Below are 26,351 nucleotides of genomic sequence, written 5' to 3'. Positions count from 1 at the left end.
ACTGACAGTACGCTGATAATAAAACAAATACTTTATTGTAAAATGTTTTATTCAAAAACATTCCAAGTAGATTCCTTTACCTTGACATATTTTACAAATATGTGGCTTACACAAAAGAACAAACAAACAATGATATAAAGTGGGTGAGGACAGAGAAAAATGCAAACAACTAACTTTTGTTTGAGACAAAAACATGAAAAAAAAAAAAAAAAAACTTGACTGGCAAATTAAATATAGCTTTCATCTTAGTCCAGAAGTTCAATCTAAATCAGAGAACTGTTTGGATTAAATGGCATCTGAAGTTAAAAGTATGGCTATCATGTGAGGGGGGGGGGAAGGTGCTGGTTCTCTTTAAAAGCTGAGAAAATCTTCTCAAAAAAAGTGAAATGATTGGGACTCTGAAACGATAATACTCCTGCTGGTTTCACTTTTAAAAACAAGGGGCATTTTCTTCAGCAAGAACTTGTACAAATTGTTATTCATACTCATTTGAATATTTGCCTCATCCAAAGATTAGTGCACGTCTTTGTCATAAAAGCCGCTGAATAGAATTTGAAATGAAAGTTCTTGCAGCATGAGTCGAGTCTTCCCCTACGCAGAAAGACGTAATACTTTTACAGTTCAGTCCGTTAAGCAAAGAAAAATAAACAACAATACATGATTTGGATGGATACGGACACATTTTCACATTCAGTAAAAATAAAATAACACATTAGATATTTATGATTAAATCAGTTCTATGCAGCAGCGATTTAAGATTGTTCCCCACAATTAAACTCCAGAGGATTGTTGATGCACAAAACTGAAGGAGAGAAGCTTGAAAACAAAAAAGGAAAAAAAAAAAAAATAGATGCATATAAGCTAAGCTTTCAAAATTTACATGGATACATGTCGAAACTTTTTCTCGAAGCTTCATTGTTTCGCGTTGCTTTAAAAGCTTTCAGCTGCTGCATGTCAATGATCTGATTTGAAGCTGAGACTCCGACTGGGGAGCGAAAGAGGGGCTCAGCTGCAAGGACGCACAAGACGTGTCCGGATCCAGGACAACGACTCTTATCTCTGGCACCTGGGAGATCATCTCTCATCGGATGGCCTGTTAGGAAGCAGTGATTTTCAGATAAGCTCGTCTGAGAAAGAAAGTTAAAATTAGCATCCGTGATCCGGATCTGAACGAGGCTCACGCTGGTTCAAGACTGACTGGTAAAAACAGACAGAAGACATGTTCTAAACTTAAAATACAATTAACAGTCGTTTTTTTTCCTTCTTCTTCTGTTAAGCGGATGTGGTAAAGCATCAGAATACTGAAATCACTGCACTTATATTTAGGAAGATCAATCTTCTGATAAGGCTAAGCGTCATCTTGGTTTTTATACATTCATAAAAACGGGACTTGCAGTTATGGGGTTAGGGCAACAACGCATGTTGTGACAATCAGGCTGAGGAAGGCACTGGGTTTATGTTATACCACATGAAACTCTTACGCTCTCCACTATCCATCTTGAAAAAGATAAAAATCTAAAAAAGTTTTTTTTTTTTTTTTAGCTGGAGATCATTTTGCTATTGAAAAATAAAGTTTGACATATTTAGAAAAAATATCATCTGCACCTTTGATTCATTTCAGCAAGGAGAGTTTACCAAAAAGCAAGCGGCTATAAAAAAAAAAAAAAAAAAAAAGTAAAACTTATGGCATTTTGGTTCTCAAATAAGCATCTGTTTGACTCTGACTGCACAAGAAGTCTAGAGACAGAAAACTGTTGATACTTTTGTGCTGAGGGGAAAAAAAAAATGGAGCTTTACGAGTTTATTAAAATGATATATCCGCTACTGCTAGCAGAAATGTTTGTGATCTATTCCCACTGAAGTAAAACCAAATAAATTAGTGTGCTTACAAAAACTTGCAGAAATGGAAAACAGGACAACAGAAGGAAAAGCAAATTGTCTAGACGGTCACAGTGCTACCTATTTAGACCGAGAGATTCCTGTTAGTAAGGGTGAAAAGGACAGCTCTACATGGAACGGTGCCATCTTCCACAGATTAAAAAAAAACAACAAACAAAAAAAAAAAAGAAAACATAGCACTTGTTTAAGTTACAGTCCTTGCATGCTTCAGCTCGACGGGGGTCACTGCGTGTCCAGTCGGCTGTACTTCGCGCCACGGTTCCAGTGCATCGCCCGAACTGCGAGGGGCAGCTGGTAATTCCGAGGAACTGTGCCGTTCACGTTCTCTTCGAAATACTGGAAGAGTTTGTACCACCACACCCGCGACAACAGGTTGCTCTGCGACGTCTCCTTCAGCGACTGAAACACACGGACAAACACGAAGGCCGTCAATGGAGTCACAGAACCTCTGATGTGGATTTGATTTTTGACAAATTACCCATTATGTCTCAGTTCGACTATTACTCGGCTGTTTGACATAAACTATCAGAGCGTGGGACTGACAGAGGGCGCTCTGGTCTCTAACAAACCTCTCGACCTTCACTGAACAACATTAAATTACACACACTTTCTATCTTCTGGTAGTTGAGTTGTGTTGCATTAAATTTTATCGTATTATAGATTTACAGCTGTACACTCCCTCGTATCGGTCTGTCACATAAAACTAAAAACATTAAAAACATACATATAAGTCCGTGAAGGACAGAAATCAGAAATATAGTGCGGCTTTGTAAAAAAAAAAACCCAAAAAACACCAGAAGTAAAACCTCAAACTGTGGCGAAAAGGTTCGATGTGGCTCATCATGGCCAACTCAAACTGATCAGGAGTTACCCTGTGAACTCACCTGCTGGTTGGCTATCGTGTGATACCACCAGAAGAGGCGGGTAGTGATGAAGTACGCCACGATCACGTCCACAGTGTAGTGGTCGTGGGCCAGGAGGATGCAGAAAATCCCAGTGGCGCTCAGTGCCAGGCAGGCCCAGTGGTACAACCAAAAGCGCCTGGGTGAATCTGAAAGGGACACGGATCCAACGCACACAGAAGGGGAATTTTAATCAGCAATGGAATACTAATATTATTATTTAATTAATTGTTCTTACAGTATGTACACATTTGTGTACACATCTGTGTGTGAGTGGATATATTTTCCTTGTTTGTTCCTTTTTTTACCTACTAAAGGGTATAATATGCATTGTTTTTCTATTATGACTCAAAATGAACCAATCAGTAAACAATAAGTGAATAAATTACGCCAAAAGTTCAGCTTGTACAACACGCCAACAAGGGCAACGTCACTTAAAAGCTGTTCTACTTTTTAACCACTAGATGTCAGATCTGCATCAATTAGATTTATGGACACGTGTGCTAGACATGTACTTGACCTCCTTTCAATAAAACCTATAAAAAAAAATTTTAAAAAGGGAAAGCGTTCAACACCAAAACTGAAGGCGAAACATGATAATCTAATTAAAATATCAAGAACCTGCTTCAAATGCTAAAGATTTCTTTCACGAAGACGGATCGAAGTAAAGAAACTGATCTGTCCAAAACCCCCACAGCATTGCACGTGACAGCTTGATGAGTGGTCACATAAAAAGTGCAATTCTCATGCACCGAAACCAATCGTGCAAGGAGAGAGTATGCTGGTGGCGTAACGTTTCCTCTCCATCTTTGCAACATCTACTTTTCCTCGTGAAATCTGTTGCTAAAGCAAAGTCGAACTGAAACCACAAGCATCACTTGTGGCAGTGAAAATACTTTAAAAAAATAAATAAAGGACAAACACTAGCCTATTAAGCTTCATGTGCAAAAAACATTTCAAACGCAAAGAAGTCCGACAGCTAGATTGTGATGAAGTGTTTCTAAAACGAGCTGTCCACAAGTACAAGGAGGTCAAAGGTGACTGAGAAGCTAAATGTCCTCCATCTCATCAGTCCTTACTAATACAAAGACAATACGAAGCAGCTTACACTCCTTGATGAAGAGGAACGTGAGTGTTAACATGACAGTGTGGCCGCTGTAAAGATAATCTCCACACATGGTGTGGGAGCCTGTGATGGAGAGGCCCCCGCCTGCAATCATTTTCATTATTCTCCTCATCTGCGCCTCCCAGTTCCCGAGGAGCTGAAACACACAAAGTCACACAATAGAAAGTTATTCCAAGAAAGAAAAAAACAAAAAACTATGAAGACATGACAGTTGAAAATAAGGATGTTTGATTTCTATGGGTTAAACACATTTTTCCAGTAAAAGTTGTGGTGTTCTCCTTACAATAGATGTTATTTCTTACAACACAATCCAATTAAAACAAAATTAAGATAAAATAAATCAAGTTAATGCTGCACAAAAAGAAGTTTTTTGTTATTTGTTTTAATTGACCTGCTAACATCTTTGCTCTTTGCAAAAGAGGAAAGTTGCGCCATCTTCTGAAAGATGGCGCAACTTTGACGGATATAAAGGAAGCATTTGATTCCAGTATAAAACACCTGGTTCAAATCTTCATCCTTAACCAGGAACTGAACCTTTGTAGCATTTCCACTTTAGTTTCATGTTCCTCATCACAAATAGACGGGTGCTTTAAACTTATTTTTGACATGACAATGTTTCCCGCAGTAAATGCGTCTTAAGAAAACTTTTCTCATTTCATCGCAACATTCTACAGTTCCTTAGAAAAGTATTTTTGTATTAGTATTTTTCATATTTCTCCATGTTACAATCACTCACACCACTGTTTTAAATGGGATTGTATATAATAAACCAACACAAAATGCTGCATAACTACAAAGCTGAGCAAATTGATTCATGGCTTCCTATGTTAATTTTAGGACAAAAAAATAAATAAATCATCTGACCTGACCTGTATTTGTATTCAGTTCCCTTTAATCTGATAAATAAACTGTAAAAAGTCAACTTGTGAGTTTAGATAAGAGCATGAAGACATAAATTCAATTGACAATAGGTAGGAAACCCTGAAATTGTTCTCCATCCAATCTGACAGAGTTTGAGCCATTTTGCACAGAAGAATAGGGACAAGATTTAGTCTACAGATGTATCTACGCCAAAAGACCTCTAGTTAGAAGCTACAGGTCTAAAAATAAATGCACAACTCAATTTTAAGCATTTTACTTGATAAAAAAAATAAAACCAAAATTTCACAGTTGTGCATTGCTTCTTGTTCGTCTTAAAAACCCCCAGCAGTTTATAGATGCAACGTGACAAAAAGTATGAACAGTACTCCAAGGTGTTATGTAAATAATACTCTTTAAAACTGATAATATGTGCAATCAAGCGAACAGAAACCCATACAGGTAGGTAGGAGCAATTAAACCTGTTATGCAATCAAAACCTCGTGAAGCAACAGCTCAAAGGTCTCGCCACCGAAGCTGGGCATAACTTAGAAATGTTTACTGGAAAACATGAACAAATATTTCTGAAATTCTTTTTTTTTTCTTTAATTTGCTAAAGCCATTTACTTTTAATTTGAGATGCAAAACAAATATCCTACCTTTGGTGAGCACTTGAAGTGCATCCCGGGAACCGGAAGAGTAGTGATATACATTGTAATGCATCGGTAGAGATAGAGTGTTCCTACAATGAAGAAGAACCTCCTGCCTACAATTGATCTGTGAAGAAAAAGAAAAGAAAAATGATCACAATCAAGTCTAGCATAGCTGAGAACAGACGCATGTCAGTATTAAAAGGTACTGAAGTTACAACTGCAAAACCGCAACAAAGGCTCGGGTCCTTTAACTACATCTTTACAAAAAAGACAAAACGGGGCTGACTCAAAATATTTCCTACAGGGAAAAATGTGAAGAATTTTTCCCTGTGGAGACCCACACACAATGTAATAGTGTTTTCAAACTATGAATTCTATAAGCAGGTAAAAATCCCAACATTTCAAACTTTTCCAGTATAAAATTCAAAGGTTTTCCAACATATTCTGAACATTTAGGAAACGTTTACCGAGTTGGGCGCCATCATTTTTGCAGTTATGAAAAAACATATATAAGCCTGGCATCCAATAAAGGATTATTTCACAGATTTTTATTTTACTTTTGTATTGATACAAAGTCACATAAAATCTGATCACTAATCCAAAAATATACGGGATTTAAGATTTCTCACCAACTCTATGATCTGTTATGCATTTAGTGTCAATGCATTGTTTGGAATAATAATAAATAAATAAATAAAAAAAAACGACTGAGTTCTCACCAACTCTATGATCTGTTATGTATTTAGTGACTGCAGTAACTCTAATATAACTGCACTAAAGTCAAAACAACAGATAACGGCTTATAGATATAATATTTCAAATAGCAGCAACAAGACCATGTTTTTATTTTTGCACACGCACCGTGAAACTGTGGGATTTTGACAGACCCAGGCCTATTTTGGAGGAGTAATGGACATGCTGAGATGCAACACGACGGTCCGTACCTGTGCTTGAGAAGCATCCACTGTATCAGCCACAGGCCCACCAGCAGCATGCCGTTAATCTCGCAGATGGAGAAAGCCCATTCGCGCCTGTCGAACAGGTCGAAGAACTTATCGGGCAGTGGTGGAGTGTGCTCCTTCGGAGGAACTCGTTCATGGACCACTGAAATGACGACACTGGTGGTGACGAAGCACACCACAGCATAGATGAATGCTATGCCCGTCTTCCCCCACTCTGTGGGGAATGAGGAGCGAGTAGGTTCTATTGTTGGCATAGGAATGTGGATCATCTCCCGCTCAAAGTCCTTCCTCTCCAGCGTGCCATTCCTCTGAGGCTTGCTAGTTCCGTTGGGTATCCCCGCTACGTGCCCGTTTGCGTGACCGTTTTTGTGATCCTCGATGTGGGTCTCTATCCGGAGGATCTCCATCCGCTCCAACAGCCGCTCCCCGCCGTCAGGGGACACCCTCGAGAGGGGAGGCACCTTGAAATCTGCCTCGGTGAGCCTGAGCAGAGCGGGGCCGTCTGTCTGACTGAGGGCATGGGTGTACTCTGGCATACTCTCTTTGCTCAGCCAATCAGAAACATCTTTTGTCGACCATGCCGCCACGTTCTTCATCTTGAACAGTGGTCAACGGTGAGGATTAGGAGAGTCCTCAGATTAGAGGGCAAAGTTTATAGGAGGAGCGGCCGTCTATGAGGCAGTAGCAAGACATCTGCAGTTCTGACACATGGTGCGTCTTTATCCAGGGGGAGTCCAGGTTCCTCTTGACATCCGAAAGAGAAGGAAGGCAGCCGGGACTCTCAGGAACAGACGGTTTTCTTCACCTCAGCAGCTTCTTCAAAGCAGCTCTGCTAAAAGAAGAACAAACATGTGCGTGTTAGATTTTAGTGATTTAAAGTAATAGCTTTAATTCACTCATAAATATCATCAAAAAAATAATCCAGCTATTTTTTCATTTAAGATACTGGAAAAAAGAAAGGCAAAATCAGTTTCACCTGTTAATTAAACACATTAACAGTACCAGTGGCCCCTTGTGCGATTTTCCTGAGTTCATTAGAAGTCAGATACAGGTTATAGAGAAATATATTTTTGTGCAGAAATTGGGATATTCCGATTTCCTAAAACTACTGTGCGATAGCAGTGTTCCCCGCCTGCATCTGCAGCGGTGCTCATGAATTTTTGTGAGCCGCATACGTCAGCCATCTTCATCGGTCGGCTCCATCCGAGTTCCAAAACAAACACGGTAGACAAAGCATCAGCGTCAAAGAAGCTTGTAAAGGCTTCCCAGAGTTTTCAAAGGCCAAAAGATCTAAAGTATGGGTGTACTTCAGTATGAAGGGTTTGGGTTCTCTGTATGGTTTTGTGGTCTGCCACATTTTCCACTGAATTTCAATTAATGACTTCATTAAAATGTCAGATTGAAGAACACACTGCCTGCGTCCAGATCAATTTTTTTGTGCAGTTCATTGTTTATTCAAATTTTATTTCAAGTAATGCAATAAATGTAAATGAAGTAAAACTTGCTTTTGGTATTAGTCAATTAAACTAAAAAGTAGTCATTAGATTTATACAGTCTGTGTCATTAGGACACTAACCTCCTAAACTACTTTTTAAATAGATGTTACAAAGTCTTAAGAGGCCATGAACTGCTAAACTGATTCACTCAGACGCTGGTACAAAACGGACATCTATTAATAGAAAGCCGGCGTCTTATGTTGTACGCATAAAGTTAAATCTCAAAAGCAGTGCATTATTTCTTGCCAGTCATCTCAAAAAGTGAAATGGTCATTATAAAGATTCATTACAGAGTAAAAAAAAAAAAAATTGTAGCTCTTATTTTTGCTTTATTAGTGATTTTGTCTTTCAGTAGTAGTAGGGTGTGAAACCATGAGTTTTCATTAGCAGCTTTTTACAGTATGCCAATTTTCCAACACACTGAATTTTGATTATTATCTGTAACTCATAATTACAAAAGTTAAAAGAAACAAGGCTTGGTATGTTTTACAAGGATTCTGTGTAAAATACGAGTTTCCCTTTCTGAGATGACGAGCAAGAAATATTGCACTGTTATGCAACATTCAAATTTTTTGGGATGTGCTTGTAAATGAATGTAGAAATAAATGAAAGAATTGGAGGAGGAAATGAATTGTGAAGCATTTAATAAATGAAGAAACATAAATCAAAATGTGATGTCAGCCAAGATTTACGGCTGTGCCAGGAGGTGCAATATCTTCTTACGAAATCTGAGGAAACTGAATAAACAAAGGAATGTGTCAGGAAAACAATACACCACATATAAAAAGGCACAGGAAATGTGCATCTTAAAAATAAGGCCCACATTATATCTCGATAGTAACTATTTAAAAACTTCTTTGTTTTCAAACAAGCTTTGGCTGGGAGCTGTGCAGACCAGTTGAATCATGTGCATTTGTCTTCATTCATAGCGACGGGCAACCTGAGAGATTCTTTTGAGATTTATCAGCAAAGTAAGTCACATTGTGTTCTCAATGCTGCCAAGTTGGCTACCATTTCTGATGTACTTTTTTTCTTACAATCTGGTACATATTGTTACATTTCTGGATGAATGATGGCTTTCTCAGGATTTAATATATTGGCTCATTTTAATCACGCCCAAAAAGATAATTTTACTTTCTTATTTTATAAAAGCTTTCAAAATCAGTACAAAAAACAATATAATGGAAAGCTATGATAACAGAGGGTTGATTTGGTCGCCAGCACAAAGCCTACACATTACAAGTCGCAGGCACCGTGTTAAATCAAGCAAGTTCTAAGTACTTGAGGGAGTAAAATATAGTAAAAAGACAAAATGTCTACAATGAGAGTGCACTGAGAGACTTCAAAACCAAACCTGTGGTGTTCTTTCCTTTGGTGTGTGTTTTTTTTTTTTTTTTTTTTTTAAGTAGCTCACCTTGCCAGGCATTTCCGCTTTTGTGGTTCAAAACAAAACTGAGACCATGCACATTTCTGTTTAATGTGGTCAAACCCATCAACCTCAGAACGCCTCCATCCTAAGTAATGTTCACCAAAAAATAAATCCATTATTTTCAATCTTAAGCTTTATTTCAGTAGGTGGCTGTAATTATCGAATAAGTCTTTAACTCAGTACTTTTAGTCCACTTGTTTTACACGATAAGGTCGCTTCATGATTTCAAACAGGAAATGTCCTTTACTTTTTCCTGTTTACTTTTCAGTTCCTCCCAAATAGCTCTTATAAAACTTAAGGAAACAAAGTCTCCAGCAAGACAACATCAGTAAACATAAATTATTTTCACATCCATTACAGACTGTAGCATTAAAGATTTACTTCAAATGATTTTAAACAAGAGAATATATTCTGCAAATTATTCAGCCTGTAAACAAAATAATTTCTGATTCATAATCACCTAGTTCTACAATCAAAAAAAAAAAAAAAAAAAAAAAAAAGAAATTATAGTGTGGTTTGGCTCACTCCAAACTCTAAGCAACAGCTGTGGACACAGAGATGAACTAGGACATCTGTTGCATGTCATTCATTTGTTTACAGACTGCGATGTCAGTGGTAGACACAGGCTGTGCTTTGCTCATGTGCGGGGGTGTGTGGTTGTGGGGGAGGTGATGATGAGCTGGAGGCGAGCTCTGATCTGCAGCGATGGGAGGAGATAACTGGGTGTATGAGGCTGAATCCGACTGGTGGAAGGGCCCTAGAAGTCCGCAAGGTTGGAGCTGAGCAGTAGGTCTGCAGCCCCAACCCTGTCAAGAGGGCAGCAATCCGACCATTATGCATCTGTACGGCCGGGTCTGGACAGGCCCAAAGCGGCGAAACTCACTGGCAAGCTGGATGGTTGGCAGAACAAACTGCACACCCGCACCTGATCTCGCCTCGTTTCTGCTTGGAGGCCTGTTCAGTCAGGCCGGTTTAGTTTCTCCAACTTCACCTGGATTCAGAGTAATGTCACGTCGCACAGCTTATGTGTTACATAACCGCCACAAAGAGGAAAAATAAAGCATACAGTATCACATAGTATCGTGTAGGGGGTGGGGGGGAATTGTCCAGGTGCGTCTCTGAACTCAGTGGAACGTCAGCAGGTGTGAACAGTATTGAATGAAGATAAAAAACACGCGTGACGGTTATCCATTACTTCAGACTGTTCCCACATCATAGATTAGTTGTCTCCAAGTCAGCTGTGGGAACGACCTTTGGTCTATGAATCAGCTTAACGCTCGTTGCGCAGAAATAATCTCCTTCAAACAAATAGGAAAACAGACCAATTCTGAACCAATAAACAACCTCGAAATTAAAAAGGGTAAATAAAATACATTGGCACAGTGTTCTACAAAATGTACAATTGTTGTGCTTTGTAGCTAAATATGCAATTTTACATATTATTATTATTATTATTCATATTGAAGAATTTATGAAAGGTGGTGAGGTGGTGCCAAACGTTTATACTGTTGAATTCAGGTACACAAGACAAGTCAGCTTTTATTTACGAGCAACTTACCACCATAGCCAATGAAAATTCCTTCACTACTATGAAAAAGAAACTAAAAGACAAACTATCTGGAACAGACAGAAGGAAGTCTAACCATGAAACGTGTTGCACTTTAAACAAGATGCTACTGAGTCACTGAAGCGCTTATCTTTTGCCTGTTACTATATAACTAAAACACTCAAAGGAAGGTCTATAGAAAGAGCTCTATTGTAATATTTTTACACTGAAGTTCTTTTTACATCAGTGACATCATTCACTTGGACCCGGATGCTTAAACTACTTAAGGAAATCGCTGTTTTTTCCCCTCCCCCCCAGCCTCACCGCAAAAAGGTACAACCCTCAGAGTAAAGCAAACACAAAGAGTAAAAAAAAAGCCTTTGGATGAACAAGGCCTTTGAAAACCAAAATCGGTTATCAAACATTGAAGGTCCATAGCTTATGATCAGAACATAATAAATGCCTTTTTTTTTCTTTATGCAATTTCATTTATATTTTTATATAATGTTGAATGGGTGTGAGAATTTATTTTCTCAATGAAATTTTAACATGTATAAATAAAAGTCAAAATAAAATACAATTTGTTAGTAGTTCATATTCTCAGTTTGAATGCAGTTTTGATGAACTACAAAACTACAACTAAACGTAATGAAGTTGTGTTGCTTTGTCCAAGACGGTGTTTCGTGTCCTCATGAAAATAAACTTTTTGAACCTTGATTTTCTTAAATCCTGAAAGAAAAAAAACAACAACAAAAAAAACAAGCAAGTGCCCAAAGAGATCAATCAGATGTTGGCATAACTGGGACAGAGCGACACATGAGCCTTTTGTCTTATACTTTAAAGTTAATAGGTTATTTAGGATTTAAAATATGATTTATAAAACCGGCCGTAAGGATATCAACACTATTGGAGCAGTCAATCAATTGGCACTATAAATATAAATAGATCAAGTACTTTTGATAATTATAACTACATAGTTATACATTACATTGCAAGATGGAAATAACTAGAAAGTATTATTAATGGATGGTTAGAAAAAAAACGGAAGAAGTGTGCTACTTTAGCCAATAAATTCTCCACTGTTCAAGGTTTGGTGGGGTTGAGAGGAAGCCGCACTCGTGACATCAGGAAAGGATTCCACTGAAGAGCGACGATCCGTCAATCTGACAGTAACATAAACACCCCAGGTTTAGTAGATGGACTGGGACTGGCCAGTTCAATACAGTCAATAAAAATGGCTGAAATCAAGAGTTGCTCCACCACAAGCGCCACTTTTTGTATTCCTAAAATACCTGACCTCAATTTGAGCTCAAAGTGGCACATCAGTCACAGTAGTGCGTTCCAAAATCTCCTTCCAGAAATTTATCAGATCATGCATAGTGACCCCCTGAGAGGCATCCATGATTATGGTATGTATGTGGCTTAAGGTGTAAAAGTTGATGTTCCCCACGTTTTACCTTTATTTTCAAAACTTGGGTGAATTTGTTAACATGTTTGCAAACCACACACATCCAAAACACCATGGGAGGCAGGAAAAGGGTGAACACCCTTAAAAACAGAACAGCAAAGACATCAAATATTGAGCATTTAGCGCTCAAGCAAAACAATACCATTATAAAAGATTGCTTTTATGCACTATAACATTTTTTGCGCAAGTCTATATCAAACTCAAGCTAAGTCAGATATTTCAGAAACAATAATTATTGCTTTTTTGGGTGCGTTCACACTACAGCCTGCAGTGACTCAATTCTGATTTTTTTGACTTAATGCGACCTGTATCCGATCTTTTCATGGCAGTGTGAACAGCACAGGTCGGATTCTTTTTCGAATGTGACCCATATCCGATACGTATCCGATTCAAATGCGACCTAACGTCCAGGTCGCATTCATCCGAACTGAACGTCACTGATTCTCAACAAATCTCACTATTCTGCGTCCTGATACGCGCAAGTGGGAAGAAAAACAACAACCATGATGGATTATATGAGGATTAAGTTGTTAATATGTTTCTCCGGCCGGACAACAACTTCAAATATATAAGCTAAGCTCCACCGTTAGCCTCCATGTTTACTTCCGCAAACACTGAGCACTTCTTCTTCTTATGGCGGTTGGCAGAACACTGAGAACGCCGACGCTATTGCGCCCTCTACTGCGCATGCGGGACACTTTCAGGTCGTTTGCCCGTTCAGACTGCAGAACTCATACAGGTCGCATTTACTGGCAGTGTGAACGGCCCGGCAAAAAAATCGGAATTGCCAAAAAATCGGAATTGAGTCACTTCAGGCTGCAGTGTGAACGCACCCTTAGATTTAAGTAAAAGCAACTTATTTTAAACACCGTTTTAGTGTAATCACCAAAGAAACAGTTTTCTCAGAGATCTGCTTTTTGTATTTCTGACATTTGCTGCAAACCATTTTCCATATACGACTTAAAACTGAGCTGAACTGAGATCAATGCCTGCTCTATTCTTTGAAACGGCCACCTGATTAGGCCAATTTGACACACAGCATCTGGAAAGTTCTGATGGCGTCCCGGTCCTGAAAGCAGAAAACAAACAAAAAAAACAAAAAAAAAACAGCAAACCTACAATCCCTTGTTCTTCTCTGGTTATCTGAATCTGACACATTTACACATAATTATAGACAATCAACTATCAATTTCTGTCACATAAAAGACACATATGATATTCCTCCCAACAGGAACCAGTTCTGAAAACAAATAGGCCAGCTGCTCTCTTTGTACAACATGTTCTGAGCTCTGGGCCTTTTCTTTACTAGTATCCACTTTCAGTTTTTATTTTATACTGCGTCACACCAACAAAAGGTAAATCAGACGCTCTCACCTATATCCATTTACACTTGGCATACAAATGCTGCATACGTGGAGAATAAGAGGTCAATATTGACATAACTGGGCCAGTCAGGCCTATGTGAAAGACAATATGGTTACAAATTAACTCTGTATTTTTTTGTGAATTACACAGTGGCTCAGTCACAGTTTTTGAATGAAAATATGTCGCTGCAGAAAGGCTGAGGAAGTCACCAAGGAAATTCAGAAAAATGTAAAGTCACCAAGTAAAGCCAGGTCTTAGAAATTTTTTTTTTTTTTAAAAACTGACTGACTGCATGACAGGTCACATTTTTCTTTAACTTTAGGATTTTGAAGCTAAATAAATCCAAAGACTTGTTGCTCCTCAGTTACACGTCACCAACAACTTGTGAAGTGTGTGTCCACGTTTTCTGGTTTTCGCTTCAAATTTCCGCTTCAACAAAATCTAACATCTACTGATGAAATGTGTTTTCTGAGAAGGCTTTGAAGTTACAGTTCACCATTTGCGACTAGATCACACCTTGACTCGCAATTCTTTAACAATTGAGTGGGCCTGTTTAAAGCAGAAACTTGGTACTCATTCACCGTTTTGCCTGTTTTGTAAGGTCACAGTGTCACCAGTATTTGCCAAGAATGGCTTCTTAAAAAACAAATTACGATGAAGAAAGAACAGTTCTTGAGCTCATGGAAGTCTTTAAGTGCATGCTGCTTGTGGTTGAACTTGAGCAACAGATCATACATTATCTTATTACATGTGGCTCTAAGCAACTGGTCAATCTGACGTGCAGTTCTGTGGAAAACCTATGCGCTTTCCAGTGATGTCCTGAGAAACACATAGGTAAAAGTTAAGATTTAAAAACCCTACGGAACGCCTGAACGCTCTTGCAATGGATAACCCAAGATTATCCATTGATTTTTTTATTATTAGTAATAACAGATTAGTAATTTGCCCAACTTTTCAAGGTAGCAGGTTCTCACTAAAAAAAACAACAACAATATTTACAATATCATTAACATAAATATTTCTAACAATCTAGTTTCTTTTATGCAAAATGTCTTGCCAGCTATTTTTGAGTATGGTTGCCACAGTTTTGTAACGTTTATCATCATCTTTGCAAAACAAATGATCCCATAAGAATTTATCATCATGAGATAAACTAATTGTTAACTTTAAAAGCTGAGGCAAAACATGGGATAGCTACTGTTGCTGTCCTACATCTTTCACACCAATTGATTGACAAAAGCTAAACTTTAGGGCTGAAACGATTCCTCGAATGATTCGAGTACCTCGATTACTAAAATTCCTCGAGGAAAATTTACCTGCCTCGAAGCTTCGTTAATTTATGTTTTATTAGTTAGCGCACCGTGTTCCGGCCGGGACTTCATTTGCGTTGCGCGAAGCTCTCACTTCCGCCTCTGAGTTGTTGACAAAAGCTAAGTCTCAGCGGCATAAAGTCCAATTTTCAAGATTGGCCCGTGGGGATTTTATTGATTGATGATAATGCCCGACCTTAAAATGACTGGGGGAATGCCTGGAGTACGGCAGCATTTCTCCTCCGGGGCTGCTGGTTGAAAGCGAACGGCGGGAAGAGCGCTGAGGTGAGCGGATAGCCTGAGCAGGGCGGGCGGCTGAGTAGCTGATGCTTACCGTGTAAATGTAGCTTTACCGACGAACCGCACAATAAATTTCATATCCCGGTCTGAAGAAACGGGTGGCGGAGCGCATCGTACATGGCTGGTAGATGAGTTTCTAAGTGTGACCAGTGAAGGTGTCGTAAATATCCCGTATTGCTTCCCCCCGTGTTCGTCCCCCGGTCTAACGGTTCGTCAGTCCGCTGGTCTATTTCCTCCCCTCCACCCCATGTTCGTTCATTCGCCCTCTCCTCCCACTCCAGGCGGCATTTCCCGTATTTTCAAACCCAAAGCGTGACAGGTTAGGTGGCAAGGTGAGTTTAATTAATCTATTAAACTCACTGAAGATGAATACATAAACTAAAAGATGGATTGTAGACATTTTTTATAAGCATATTTGTGAGCCTGCCTCTTTGTTATTAAATTCAATATAATTTCAGATTTTTCTATAACTTTTCTTCTGGTTAACTTAGAAAGTGAGCTATTATTGTTACAGGTTAGTTTTCTAAACTACAAAAAAAGCAACTGTTAGGGATGCTCAAATATGAAAAATTGGACTGATATTGATATCTGATAGTAACACCGGTATTATGCCAGATTTACCAATATTTCATTTTATATTTTTTTTTATCCGATTACTCGATTAATCGTAAGAATAATCGATAGATTACTCGATTACTAAAATATTCGTTTACAACAGCCCTACTAAACTTTGTTCAGAAAGTTAAAACTGGTTCTTTTTCCCTCACACACTTCTGCTCTTATCTTTTGTCATAATGAAGGAAGACGACCAGTATTATACAATGAGGTAGCCAGAAAGTAAATCATATACAAGCTAAACTACTATGGCAAAACAATATGCTGGTTAATTAATAGAATAAAGGACCCGTTCATTTCAACACACAACAACTATCAACAAGGATGCCAAACAACCAGACCATCTGCTGATGAGGAAAACGCCCCCGCAGCTTTCTCAAAAACTTTTAAGGATGTCAGACACTTAAAAGCCTCAGAGGAATAATAGACTACCACCCACCTACCAACATTCAGCTGCACGCCGCTTCTACACGTCGTAAAATATAAGTAGGATGGCACACAAGGGATCCATCAGCAGGAAATAATTAGGCAGCAGTGCATTATTTAGTGCCCACAAGAACAATGGACTCTTCTTGACAGCTTCACAATGACTTTGTATGAAGTGAATCTTTCACAAGTGATTAAAGGTTATGAGATCTACAACACTTGATACATTTTTTTTTTTTTTTTGCTTTAATGAACCCAATTTAAATTAAAATCTTCAATGTCTTAACAGCCTATTAAATGTCTATGGAAAGAAAAAGTCCTCATCAGTATTGACTTTTATATGCGACACTTAATATGTGAAGACTGAAAATAAGTTTTTCACATTCTTAAATTGTACAAGAGCTCTGTGTCCCAAAAGAGGAAATAACATCAAGTGCTGATTCATGAACATGTGTTGTAATACCTCCAAACTTTGACCAACTTCCATGCATTTTTTAATTTTCCACTCACCGTTATCTTAACAATAATTTATTAACTCTCTCTATATTTTCATGAAACATCAACCCAGGTCGAAATTATTAAACACGAGTACAACTATCTAAAACCATGTGCAGAAAAAGAGAAACTTTTTCTGCACATTATTTTGCACAGGTGTTCCTTTTTTTAAAAAAAATGTGCTTTTACGAGCGCAGCAGAAGTTGTGGCCGTGAATCGTTCTCGGACTGTTAGACAATTGTTTCACGCAAACCGTTTGTACACAAATTCTCAAAGGAGTGCGTGGAGAAACTCAAAACATTCAGCAGACTCAAGCAGGGAAGTCGGCAAAGCGCGTTTTCCTGTGACAAACCCTTAAAAAGTAGTCACAGGGCAGATCTGACTCAGGCAACACAGAGGACGGAAGCAGGGTGTGGCCTCCTTCAACTGTCTGTTTGATTTCCTGTGCTCTCTCATATTGTGAGAGCACAGGAAATCAAATAAAATAAATGGGGAAAAGTAAGGCCTGTTTAAGCACCCCTCTGAGGTTAAATATCGCCAATTCTTGATTTGTTAACTTTACTTTTGTTGCTCTGTAAAAGGCATCAACAAACCACCGAAAGCTCTGAACAAATGCTTCGAAAGATAAAATTAGACCTTCTACATCCCTTCTGTGTTCAAGAAGTGTAGGTTCAATAAATGCAGATTCAAATCACGTGAGTTTTAGAAATGTACCTCACTTGTTACAAAAGAAATAGAGAAATAGCACTTTTAGAGTGTCACTTGACATTTAAACCACACCAGACTCATTCACACTTAGCAAATAGTGAAAGAAACTTTAAAACTTGTAGGACTGTGCAGGAACTCAGCTCTCCAAAGGAAGAGTCTCCAACAGATTAATCGCATTTCATAGCCACAATTCATTATATTAAAGATTAAACTTAAACAGAAACTAGAGTGCACTCAGGGAGACCTTATTTCAATGACAAATAAGCAGAGATATTAATATTTCAAGTTCTCTTCACCCACCTATTATCATCAGCTAGTGTTCTTAAATTAACACACTGATCAAACTACTCAGATTGTACAACTGTTGTCCTCCAAGTTAAAATCAAAATCAGACAAAATTGAAACAGGTCTGACCTTAAAGCGGCACTGGTTAGTAGAAAAACTGATCGAGCGACATAGCTCTAGTTGTGTCCCTATATTAAAAATACTAACAATATAAAAGTCACAAACTGAATAACGGACCAGATTCATCTGCAAAATCAAATCATTTGCTTCAAAATGTTTATTGTTTTTAACAAAATGTCCCTTAAGTACACAAACTTGCATCAGAGTTTACCATTCAAAGAAATGCAACGTTCCCGACCAAAAACAACCAATCAGAACCAGGAAGAGGATCTTTGTGCTGTCAATCATCCTCATGCACTCACTGCTAAATGTTTTAATTGAAGAGGAACAACTTACCGTCACAGAAAAACCGCTTATCCGCCGTCACAAGTGACCATGCCAACTAGTCTGAGCATTGACAACAGGCTCTGCTAGCTGCAGATTAGCAGAGAGCTACTATTTGAAACTTGAAATCTTGATGGGGAAAATACAGAGTTCGGGTTCAAACAGGTTAGACAACAGAGCTGGACGAACAATCAGCCGGTCATCAGTTCAGAATGAGACTCCTTTCTCTAATTCCTTATCAGAGAGGATGAAAGAAGCTTTAAAATCCAATCCAAAACAACCTCGCATGCAGCTATCGCTTTCTCTTTGTACTAAACACATCAAGTGTGTGCAGCTCATCTACTTTTCATACTAAGCTGTCTATGTAAAGCCAACAGGCTGACTCAGCTACTCATTTATTTAAATTTAATCCCATATACTGACATGAACTCATTCAGTAAACTGATACAAAAGCCTCAAAGACCTATTTGCCTTGCACTCCAAAAGCAGTTGTAGGCAACAGAAACAAAACTGGGACAACATGTGACTAACAGTAAAGCCAGATGTGTTTCTAATGACAGCGGAGGAAGCATCGGAGGAGTCCTCCGGCTCAAATCATCTCCAGTCAGTGATCAATCATAAAAAGATCGCAGCCATTAGGGCTGCAGAAGCAGCCTGAAATGCCACTTCGATTCAGAGGATCAATCATACTTCCTAATGTAAAATTAATTTTTAATCCTGAAAAAATAAGCATTTGAAGCCAGATGAGCCCATTAGCTTTAAAATGTCAATTTGTTTTGAACGCTAACCTAATTAGAGGGAAAGAATGGAGCACTGTGCCATCTGTAAACAAACCTAAAAAAAAAAAAAAGCAGCAGGATCTGGTCTAGATTAGAAATGCCGTCCTTTCAAAATGAAAGCTGGTATCCAAAACAGAAAAGCAACAACTGTTCCCACTGCTGTCAATATAAAACAAACACCTATGGATTATTTAAGCTACATTATTTATAGAAAACATGTACATTATACACAAACATTGGCAAAATTTAGCAGTTCTCATGTATTGTGGAGATATTTCAAAGCCACATTTTGTTTTTACAAACTTGCATTAGTAAGAGTTAAAGCTATACCATTTAATCTGTGCTCTCAACTTGCTTCTGTAACAGATTTACACACGAGGCATTTGCGAGAATCAATGTCTTGCCCAAGGACGTTTCAACACGTGGACTGGAGAAGCAGACAAATATGTAAACCATGCAAGACATGGACCACAAAGCAAGAGGAATTTCAAAACAAAAACACTACACCGTTAAAGCTGATTGAAGGCCAGTAGAGGTCAAAGACTACATACTATGTGGCTAAAGAAGATCTATTAAAAACAAAAACACAGCCGTTTTCTTTTCCCCTTTTTCTGTCCGAGTCGCTGCTTGGTCAAAACGGCCGTTGTCAACTGACACAGTTTTCCAGAACTGAATCACACAGACAGCTCATTGTTTCCACTAAAACTGCTGCCGTGCCCGCGCTCGTACAGCGCGACCCTCTCTCTTCCTCGCTCGCTCCGAGCCTGGCATGATTTGGGCCAGCAATGCTGCTTTCCAGGCTGGATACAGTGAAAACAATAACCCCCCTTTCAACATTTTGCCCTTTTGACACCGTCCGCCTCACACACTCACACACACACATAGTTTGCGAATGTGAAGATTTGCTTTCTCACCACTTTCCCCGCTGCACAGACATCTCTCTGTTGGTTCAGATAACAGCCTCCTTCAGCTGATCTGTGTTTGCCAGTCTGTGTGTGTTAGGTTTTTATTTTTGGGGTGGGGGCTTGTGGGGGGTGGAGTGTGTCTTGGAATTAACCACTGATGTCAGATTGTTCTAATAAACATGCAACAATTATTTTGTTTAACACATCTGTAATCACTTTCGGCCTCTTTCTCCTCAAAAGGGGAACGGGTGTACAGAGTTGTGGGTGAAAGACGGCTTCATCAGGTTTTCTGGTTTCAAAACAAAACTTGCACCTACTTAACCACTACTAGTTAAGTAGGTGTAACTACTTAACTAACTATTCTGAAGGATAGTTCAGAATCTTAAAGGAGGGTTTTGTTAAAGGGGCATAGTAGCAGATCTCTCCTGTAGCATTGCAGCTAATAATAGGTCAGAGAAGAACCGAGACCAAACTAGACACCTACCACCTTGAAATAAGTTATACCAGAAAAATAACACAGAGTAGCTCATGCAAATGCTTATGAATCTGTAACGGTTTCATGTTTGCATTTCCACCATCTCCTACTTTAATTTCCTGTTCGTATTATTTGCTTTTCAGTTAACCATCCAAGACAAACATTGAAAATAGGGCTGAAACGATTCCTCGAATGATTCGAGTACCTCGATTACTAAAATTCCTCGAGGAAAATTTACCTGCCTCGAAGCTTCGTTAATTTATGTTTTATTAGTTAGCGCACCGTGTTCCGGCCGGGACTTCATTTGCGTTGCGCGAAGCTCTCACTTCCGCCTCTGAGTTGTTGACAAAAGCTAAGTCTCAGCGGCATAAAGTCCAATCTTCAAGATTGGCCCGTGGGGATTTTATTGATTGATGATAATGCCCGACTTTTTATCGTTTTTGGGGAACCAATAAGCATCCTTAAAATGACTGGGGGAATGCCTGGAGTACGGCAGCATTTCTCCTCCGGGGCTGCTGGTTGAAAGCGAACGGCGGGAAGAGCGCTGAGGTGAGCGGGTAGACTGAACAGGGCGGGCGGCTGAGTAGCTGATGCTTACCGTGTAGCTTTACCGACGAACCGCACAATAAATTTCATATCCCGGTCTGAAGAAACGGGTGGCGGAGCGCATCGTACATGGCTGGTAGATGAGTTTCTGAGTGTGACCAGTGAAGGTGTCGTAAATATCCCGTATTGCTTCCCCCCGTGTTCGTCCCCCGGTCTAACGGTTAGTCAGTCCGCTGGTCTATTTCCTCCCCTCCACCCCATCTTACGTTCGTTCATTCGCCCTCTCCTCCCACTCCAGGCGGCATTTCCCGTATTTTTAAACCCAAAGCGTGACAGGTTAGGTGGCAAGGTGAATTTAATTAATCTATTAAACTCACTGAAGATGAATACATAAACTAAAAGCTGGATTGTAGACATTTTTTATAAGCATATTTGTGAGCCTGCCTCTTTGTTATTAAATTCAATATAATTTCAGATTTTTCTATAACTTTTCTTCTGGTTAACTTAGAAAGTGAGCTATTATTGTTACATGTTAGTTTTCTAAACTACAAAAAAGCAACTGTTAGGGATGCTCAAATATGAAAAATTGGACTGATATTGATATCTGATAGTAACACCGGTATTATGCCAGATTTACCAATATTTCATTTTATAATTTTTTTTTATCCGATTACTCGATTAATCGTAAGAATAATCGATAGATTACTCGATTACTAAAATATTTGTTTACAACAGCCCTAATTGAAATGGTTTAAAATACCATCTGCCTATCCTGAGTTGCTTCAAGCTGGTAGAAGTCCACTTTGATTGAGCATCCTTTGGCTGAGCCGTTAGCCAGGACTTATCCTGAATGTACAGACCAAGAGCGTCGTCTCCGTCTGATAAAATAACTACTTTTAACCAGAGATCTGGCTTCTCCAGGCCAATAAAGTTTCAGGTTCCCTTCAAAGTCTTAACTCTCAGTTACTAATTTGCATTTTTCCCTCACTTCCTTTTGAATTTTAATACATGACAAAGGAAGCAATGTGACACAGTTTTTTGTTTTACAAAGGAAGTAGTATTTAGTCCAGGAATGACAAAATCATCCTCGTTTACCCATTAAAATATAAAACCGTCAAGTGATTTTTATTCAACTAAAAAAAGAAAGGTTTGGTGCATTTAATGAATAGGAAAAATAATTCTGATTATTTAATATTTGACCTGTCACTCACCAGTGAGAGCCAATCAATAGAAATACTTGGTGGTGATTTTGGTTTCAGGTCACTTGATTTTTGCATCTGTTTCATAAACACACAATGCGAGTGTAACAGTATCAAATTACAAGAAAGTTAAAGAAAAATGGACCAAGGAACCTACAGGAAAATACATATTAGTTTTCACCTAGAAAACGTATAACAGAACTTACAATTAAGGCTTTTACAATTTGTCATAAAAACTACCAATTCTGCAAGAGTTTGCGCTTAAATAGCTTTACATTAGAAAACATTCATGTTGTCTATTTTAGACTTGAGTTGAATGTTTTTTTCACTGACGTTAATATCTTGGGAGGGCAGCGTTACAGAACGATATGATCTAAAGTCTGGAGCCTAAGTTCATAAATCTCATAAGAAGTAAATGCAGCACAACTATAGAAGGAAAAATTTGGTTAATGAGAATCAGATCAATGTCGATGCAATATCAAGAAATAACGTGGAGATTTCATGTTTTCTTAAGACAACACTGCCCTGTTGACCACAAACTTGTCCTGGGGCTTCTTACTGAAGTAAAATCTGAAAGCCAGAGAGTTGGGCTTTAAAAGAAAGGCCACTTTGCATGTAGGTGTTACAGTTCCACAAACAAATTACCTTGGCAAACAGCTGTGCAGGCCTGTCTGTTTTGTTTTTCTTTTACATGTGGGACAATTTGTTTTTTAAGCAGATCAAAAACCAGTATCCATGTTAGACGTGCTAAAAATAATGCTTAATTATGCTGCGTCCTATATATTGTCACATGCATGTTTCTGAAAATAGGTTCAGAAACATGCATCGTTTCTGAACCTATTTCAATTAAATAACATTTCATAAAATTTCAGAATATACTCGAGAAAACAGACAAATTTTCATATTGCAATCATTACACTTCATTCATTACAAGTCACCAAGATTTCCACTCTGCACATGTCATTTGATGTAGTTTGTTTAGTTTTAAAATAATAATAATAATAATAATAATAATAATAATAATAATAATAATAATAATAAAAAGATTAGAGGCAAAAACTCATAAAAATGGAGATAATCTTATTTTATCTTCTGTTTAATTTGAACTTCTATCAAATAATTTGAAAGCACATATTTTTTCCATATATGGAAAAAAATATTTTTTGTCTGTCTGTCTTATGTTATAATCATAAGACAGACAAACAAACAAAAAATCCTCTGGAGTACACCAGACCTTAAAAAAATTGGTATTGGCTAAGAAAGCCTGATCTATGCTCCTACCTACCAAAAAACAGAAAAAGAGAAAAATTCACAGCATTCATTATTTTGACGACGAATACATTCAACATGTAAATCTCTTTCAATCAAATATTCATGCACAGAAGTGCCTTGTTAAAGACGCAAATGGTCATATTTACTGTCTGGATGATGATAATAATGATGATAATAATAATAATGTCAGTACTTTTTACAACTCTGATGTAACGTATTGCTCCTCTCTGTCTGAAACGACAATATAAGCCTTTTTTCACAGCAATCAGTCACTTCTACGAATTCACACCTGTAAGATTCAGAGACACACAGCTGGTAGAAACGTGAGTGCGTGTAAAACGCAATTCACTTCAAGCTCACGCATCGGACGTGGTTAGACTGTGGGGGGGTTAAGGGCTTATGGTCTCATCCTTCTAAAAATAGATAGCAACGCTCGCGTCTTCCAGACCACAGCTAGCATGTTAGCTGTAATACAATCCATCCAGATTCACAGCGAGATTTGGGGTCGGGGGTATCTGTGCTAACAACCAAACTATTAACTATCGTGCCACAAAAATCGTATTTGAATGTGAAAACGTCAGTTTAGTTGAGGTGCAGCTCGGGCTGGGCCCTCTCTTAAATCCGGCTGGATAAGGATTAGTAACGATACGAAGGGATGGGGTTTTTTTCGGCAGCTGTTGAAATGTTTCCATTCCAAGGCCAATGAGGAGCAGTGTTTAGCTAATGCGGTTTCTTCCTTCTAAACCTATTGCTCTGATGTAGGTAAACGATAAAAGGGTTAGCCTTTAGCACAATACGGGCTATGGTTATTCCATAAGTTTGTGCTATACAATAGTTATCGCAATAACTAACAGCTACCTCGATCCGACTTGTTTTCTAAACCAGCTCCCCCCTCACACAACGCCAAGAAACCTCACAGGAAATGTAATGTTTGTCTTTCCGGCGAGGACAGTGGCAGGTTTTTGCTTAATATAATCTTACCTTTGCGATTCTGACAGGCTTATCAAAACGTCCAGGCTCCCAACGCACAGTGATAAGGAGCCTCTCCTGTAAAGTCTGTTTTCATGGGTAGGCGGTTTGAAGTAGGCGTCATTCCTGGTGCGTTCAAGTCCTGCCTAAATGTGGGATTTGCCATTTCCGATACAGAATTGAGCAAAAAGTGTCAGGTCACGCAAATTCAGCGACGTAATTTACTTCTAATATAAATGACATGGGTAGTATAAATTACACACCGCAATATATTTATTTGCTTTTGTTCACTTGAATGCTAATGCATATTTTTGAATCCAGTCGGTGTATTACACGTGGAGGTAATGACGATGGCTCATTTCACCTGGAGCCACCTGCTGGCGCAGGTTTTAAATATTTACACAAACTATTTTAGTTTTAAAAAGTCTTTTCCAGTTTTAGGTTAGGTACGTTGATCAGAATGTTAGCTAATAGACATATTAATAATAACATTTTGTAGCTTCTCATTCTTTTTACATTTCTCAAATTCTCATAGGTATACTTAAACATTTATGTATGTGATAGAATTATCCTTCTAAGTAACTTAATGGCAGAGGCAGTACCTAAAAATTGTACTCAAGAGTTGCACCTCTTCAACACAGATAAAAGTAAAAGAGAAAAGTTAAAAAAAAATTCTTAAGCAAGAGTAAAAATATTTCATAAAAAATGCTACATATGTACTTAATACTGTAAGTGATCATAACATCTGGTTTAATATCTTAAAATGATGAAATCAGATGGACAAAAATATAAAGTCATGTACAAGTTCAGGTATTTTAAAGGCTAAAATAAAAAAAAAAATAACTGAAATACTTACAAAATAAATTTTAAGTAGAAGAAACACTTTTCCAGATTTGTTTTGTTTTTTTTTTCATGTAAAACGTATGAAACAAAAACAAGAGGGAGTGTTGGAACAGGGTAAAGTACATCCTTTTTAGTTAAAATATGTTTGTTCTTCAATCAGTGGAGATACTCACAGTGATTTGAGTATCCAGAGACTTTACTCAAGTACGTTGACATACTAGAAACAGTCCTAAACAGTTAGCATAAACAAGCACACACTCAGGGCAATTTAGTGTCAACATATTTCCCATGAATGGACTGGGAGACGAAGTCAGAGTACTTGGACAAAACCCAGACATCCACATGAAAAACATGGAAACTCCAGACAGAAAGACTCCAGGCAAGATTATAAACCAGGACCTTGTTGCTGTGAGGTGACAGCATGACACTGTGCAGGATTTTGTTGGGACAGAAGAGAATAAGTAATGAATAAGAACTTGTCTTAAATATAAATCTATATTTCAGCAACGTTTTGATAACGAAACAAAAAAATAAAAGCCTCAAACTTTGATCTCCCTAAAGACAGATTGTACAAGAGCAAATATGCGACTGTCCTTTGGCCTTCCTTTTTTCATCCTTCGGAAATTCTAATGTTGATAAAAGTCCAGTCTGGTTGATGCAGGGAGCAGACAGATGTGGCGTGTATATACATAATTCCACATCATAATTAAGTTTGTCAAAACATGACCGGACTGGAACACTATCATGAATAGGTGGACTGTTTCTGTTGACAATGTTATCAGCTTTGACTTATAGTAAGCATACACGACTCCTGTGAGGAACACATATTCAATTATTTTTGTATTGTGTTGTCTAGGTAATATGTGACATCCTAGAACCCACACTTAACAAAACAGATTAATTTAACAATTATAACAGTATATTTATGCAGAAAAGTACAAATGAGTGATTTACTATTTATTTTTTAGATTGGTCGGGTGGAATGTTGTTTTTGTGTTTGTTTTTTTTAATCAAAAATAATTAGGGAGGGAATATAGTGATATAAAAATTGCAAACTGTTGTATTTCTAAATAAAT

At 38.1% G+C, this 26,351-nt stretch overlaps 1 protein-coding gene across 2 annotated transcripts; it reads right to left on the bottom strand.

Moving 5' to 3' along the window:
* Positions 1–16: 16 nt before the first annotated feature.
* On the bottom strand, positions 17–24,535 carry LOC106929122 (phosphatidylcholine:ceramide cholinephosphotransferase 1). Of its 2 annotated transcripts, none has more exons than XM_015005802.2 (6): positions 24,445–24,535; positions 6,383–7,232; positions 5,445–5,562; positions 3,910–4,063; positions 2,784–2,950; positions 17–2,298 (listed from the first exon to the last, which is right to left on the bottom strand). In XM_015005802.2, the coding sequence occupies exons 2-6, from the start codon at positions 6,994–6,996 to the stop codon at positions 2,122–2,124; spliced, it is 1,230 nt and encodes a 409-aa protein (XP_014861288.2). In that variant the 5' UTR covers positions 6,997–7,232; positions 24,445–24,535; the 3' UTR covers positions 17–2,121. The 2 variants fall into 2 exon arrangements, with proteins under 2 accessions (XP_014861288.2, XP_014861289.2); XM_015005803.2 differs by having other exon boundaries at positions 6,383–7,229; positions 24,445–24,517.
* Positions 24,536–26,351: the final 1,816 nt, after the last annotated feature.

The sequence above is a fragment of the Poecilia mexicana genome, unplaced genomic scaffold (assembly GCF_051168715.1).
Source record: "Poecilia mexicana isolate PSO_F unplaced genomic scaffold, ASM5116871v1 scaffold_15, whole genome shotgun sequence".
NCBI classification, from domain to species: Eukaryota; Metazoa; Chordata; class Actinopteri; order Cyprinodontiformes; family Poeciliidae; genus Poecilia; species Poecilia mexicana.
The sequence above is the reverse complement of the archived record's forward strand: the minus strand, read 5'-3'. Positions and strand labels throughout refer to the sequence as shown.